Source organism: Alligator sinensis, unplaced genomic scaffold (assembly GCF_000455745.1).
Source record: "Alligator sinensis unplaced genomic scaffold, ASM45574v1 scaffold148_1, whole genome shotgun sequence".
NCBI classification, from domain to species: Eukaryota; Metazoa; Chordata; order Crocodylia; family Alligatoridae; genus Alligator; species Alligator sinensis.
Window position 1 is genome coordinate 287,537 of NW_005842407.1, and position 4,434 is coordinate 291,970.

Below are 4,434 nucleotides of genomic sequence, written 5' to 3' on the forward strand. Positions count from 1 at the left end.
CTGCAGCCAGGATCTATATACCATTGGAAGAAAGGGTGGACAAAGGGAATAGATCACTTCAGAGCCCTTAAGTATATAGCAGGAAACATCCAATAGTCAACACAAACACGAAGGGATTCCCTTGTAAACCTCATTTCCTGGCTTCTTGGGTTTGATGTTTGTCTTATTTTGGATTGGCTTGATGGTACCATTCTTGGGATGTAATATTTATATCATGTGTCTGCAACTTTAACTGAATTTTAAGGAGTTTGTGAGAGAAGGAGTAAATTTTGGTTGTCATGAAGGAATAGAAAATAGATATTAAGAACAGGCCAGAGAAACCCCAAGCCATAATAAATAAAGCACTCCAGAATGAGAAATCTGCCACAAACACCGTGTGTTTTGCACTGAAAGAAACAAACTAAAAAGTTGTTTTAAGACCAGTAGTTTCTTCCCCAAGCTTTCTTCTTGTTCAAGGACAGTCAATACAAATACAAGAGTTATATGAAAAAAAAAGAGAGACAGTTACTAGGAGCTAAGAAACAAGTCACAACACTAGACAATCAGAAAACATCATTCTAGCCTTCTCTTTCACTACTGTGTATAAAACAGCTCTGCCAAGGTCTATAAATTAGCCACGTTTCAGAGAAAATTCATGAAACAACATTCATGGATAAATCAAATCCTTTCTGACTGATCAACAGTATTTTGAGGGTTTTCATCATCATAGTAGTGTAAAGAGGGTAAAGAAATATGGATAAGGAAACAGTAGGGCATGACAAGAGAAATGCAGAAAAGCATTAATTCCTGTCAATAAAAGATGGCATGTATTTTAACAATTATGAGGCATGCTGTCATTGATAAGAGGGACGGGGTAATAGCTAACTGCCAGGTGGTGGTTAGCAAACTGTTCTGTGAAATTAACAGGATTCACTTTTTTACCTTTTCTTCATGAAAAGGACCAGAATTTAGCATTTTTTATTTCCTGGCTGAGTGCCCATACCACTCTGCTACTAGGGATAATACATGACAGAGGTGACCTTCTCCTCTGTAATAGGGCTGTGTGAAATTTCGCCGCCAGTTTTGTCTTGACATTGTTTCGACCTGTTTAGAGGTTGAAACACCAAAATTGAAATGAAACAGATATGGTTGAAACAGCCTCAGAACAAAATGAGGCAAGTTGAAATGTTTTGCTGTTTTGACACTGTTTCCACATTTTGCCCAGAGGCTATAATGGGGAAGGTCAAAACAGACTATAACTTTGTCATTTATGGCCATATTTAGATAAAGCTTGCAGAAATGGTAGCCTCTTCTGGGGCCATAAATTGTGCCATGTTTCAAGAAGGTGGTTCGGAGAAACTGCATCCCAAGATCTTGAGAGCAAAACTCATGTCACATGCATGTGTTAAGCCACAGTGGGGTCAAAACTTTAGGGATGCTATCCCCTGCTGAGACCACAAAGCCTGCCATGTTTCAAGGAGATAGGTGCAGGGGGTTTAGGAGAAACTGCACCCCAAAATCCTGAAAGCAAAACTTGTGTCACGTGTATATTTTAAGACACAGGGGTCAAAACTGCAGGCTTGCTAGCCCCTGCTGAGGCCCTGAAGCCTGCCAAGTTTCAAGGAGATAAGTGCAGGGCTTTGGGGGAACTGCAACTCAAGCTGCAGACAAGCAAAACTCATGACATGGGTGATTGTGCAACTGTCTGTCTTGGGACATAGGGCAGGGAGGGAGTGACGGGGGATGGGGGGGATTACCGGAGGCCTGGCTGATAAGCTACTGTGTCACCTGTTACCAATTCATCATGATTCACTCAGGGACCAGCTCAATGCACAGTACCTAGCTACTACGTAATGACTTAACCAGCATGTATTAACACCTACAAAACCACAGACAGACTTAGGAGTGGAAATAACCAATACAGACAATCAACTGCTCCAAGACAGACACAGTGAGGTGCACAAGCACCCATGTCACGAGTTTTGTCTGTCAGCAGCAGCAGAACCCCCCTGCACCTAGCTCCTCGACAGCTGGCAGGCTTTGTGGCCTCAGCAGGGGCTAGCAGGCCTGCAGCTTTCACCCCACTGTGCCTTAACACACACAATGTCACCCATGTCATGAGTTTTGCCTGTCAGCAGCAAGAGGTGCAGGGCCCTGGAAGCCAGACTCCCCCTGCACCTATCTCATTGACAGTTGGCAGGCTTCGTGGCCTCAGCAGGGCCCATCACCCTTGCAGTTTTCAGCCCGCTGTGCCTTCACACACACAGGATCATCTGTGTCACAACTTTGGACTGTCAGCAGCTGGAGGTGCAGTTCCCTCCAAACCCCTGCACCTATCTCATTGACAGTTGGCAGGCTTCGTGGCCTCAGCAGGGGCTAGCATGCCTGCAGTTTTCACCCTGCTGTGGTTTAACACATACACACGACATGAGTTTTGTTTTCAAGATTTTGGGGTGCAGTTTCCCCAAATGTCCTGCACCTATCTCCTTGAAACTTAGCAGACTTTATGGCCTCAGCAGGGGCTAGCAAGTCTGAAGTTTTGACCCCACTGTGTTTTAATACGTACACATGACACGTGTTTTGCTTTCAGGATTTTGGGGTGTAGTTTCTCTGAACCCCCTGGACCTATCTCCTTGAAATGCAGCAGGATTTGTGGCCTCTGCAGGGACTAGCACTCCTGCAGTTTTGACCCTGCTTTGACTTAACACATACACGTGACATGAGTTTTGTTTTCAGGAATTTGGGGTGCAGTTTCTCTGAACTCCCTGTATCTGTCTTCTTGAAACCTGGCACTTGTCATGCCCTCCAAAGGGGCTACAACTCCTCCAAGTTTCATAAAAATCTGTCCATAAATGACAAAGTTAAAGCCTGTTTTGTCCTTCCCCATTATATCCTATGGACGAAACATCGAAACAGGGTTGAAACGGCAAAACGTTTCGACGGAACAAAGCGGAACAGCCATTTTGACTCAAAACAAAAGTCAAAATGAAACAGTGTTCTGTTGAAACATTGAAACGCTGGTCAAAACAGAACGCTTCCATTTTGCACAGCCCTACTCTGTAATATAACACCCTATAGTCATGGGTTTGTGGCCACCTACAATTTTAGTGACTACCATTCTCATAACATAGACACAGGTACCCATCCACAATTGGCATATATACATAGAAACATACTGGACTGACTAGTACATAGGCTTCTACATGTGGTCAGTCTATGTGTGCATGGTTACATGTCTACATAGCAGGAGAAATATAATTGCCCACTGCAACTGCAAAAATGTCATCTATGCAGCTATAACATTGTGATTGAGATGCATGAAGGGAAAACAGAATTCCACCCATACTACAGAACACAAGGAATACCAGGAAGAAAGGGAGTTAGATAAGTCAAGCCAAAATTTTGAAAGCTGGCCTAGTGGAATAACAACAAAAGGAATAAGGAATTCGAAGAGTCAGAAGGGATTGCAAAGCATAAATAAATTTTATGACCAGCTCTGAGAATCCGTAGAGACACTGGTTCTGTAACAAACTAGCCAGGGACAGATGACCATCCATGGCCATCAGTGGAATTGGCTGCATATGTGTGTCAGTACAGCAGTCTCCACCTGCACTGTATGTTTTAGGGTCAGAGCATAGAGTCCAACTCAGTAACATGCTCAGTATCCTCCACTCCCATTCACCTCATCATTTACCAGGACTTGGTCCCTATTTTTAGGTGTTCACAGCCCTTTCAATATATTTGATCTGATTCCCTTTACCACCACTGAGATTACAGCAATATATAACACTGGCTGCAGAACAGAATTTTTTTACGTTATTTTTATGGCAAATATTTCTGTAACTTTGCCAGACTGTTACATTCCAGATACGAAAAAAGTTATGTAGTATAGACACATGCATGCTTACATATGTAATTCTTCCAGCATACCATCTGCTATTGATTTGTCATTCATAGATTCATAGATGTTAGGGTCAGAAGGGACCTCAATAGATCATCGAGTCCGACCCCCTGCATAGGCAGGGAAGAGTGCTGGGGCTAGATGACCCCAGCTAGATGGTTATCTACCCTCCTCTTGAAGACCCCCAGGGTAGGGGCGAGCACCACCTCCCTGGGGAGCCCGTTCCAGACCTTGGCCACTCTAACTGTGAAGAAGTTCTTCCTAATGTCTAGTCTAAATCTGCTCTCTGCTAGCTTCTGGCCATTATTTCTTGTAACCCCCGGGGGCACCTTGGTGAATAAAATCTCCTGATCTAAGAAGTAGATCTAATAGATCTCCTGATCTAAGAAAGAATCACAACAGATAAACTGTGTCTGTAGCTATTCAATTCTTTAATAAGTATGGCCCACCACAAAAAGCAACCCTTACCTTTGTTTGTGGGTGTAGGTCCAAGATCTGGAGCTGAAGTCCTGGATGAAAAAAATAATTCCTTTCCTTTGACCATAGAGGGAAAG

At 43.5% G+C, this 4,434-nt stretch overlaps 1 protein-coding gene across 1 annotated transcript in view; it reads left to right on the forward strand.

Annotated features, from left to right (window-relative positions):
• The first annotated feature begins 820 nt into the window (after positions 1-820).
• LOC102383810 (alpha-fetoprotein-like) overlaps positions 821-4,434 on the forward strand; it is a 15,963-nt gene continuing 12,349 nt past the window's right edge. The window contains exon 1 of the mRNA XM_014522879.2: positions 821-853. Coding sequence (XP_014378365.2) covers positions 821-853 — 33 coding nt within the window. The remainder of the gene's footprint in view (positions 854-4,434) is intronic.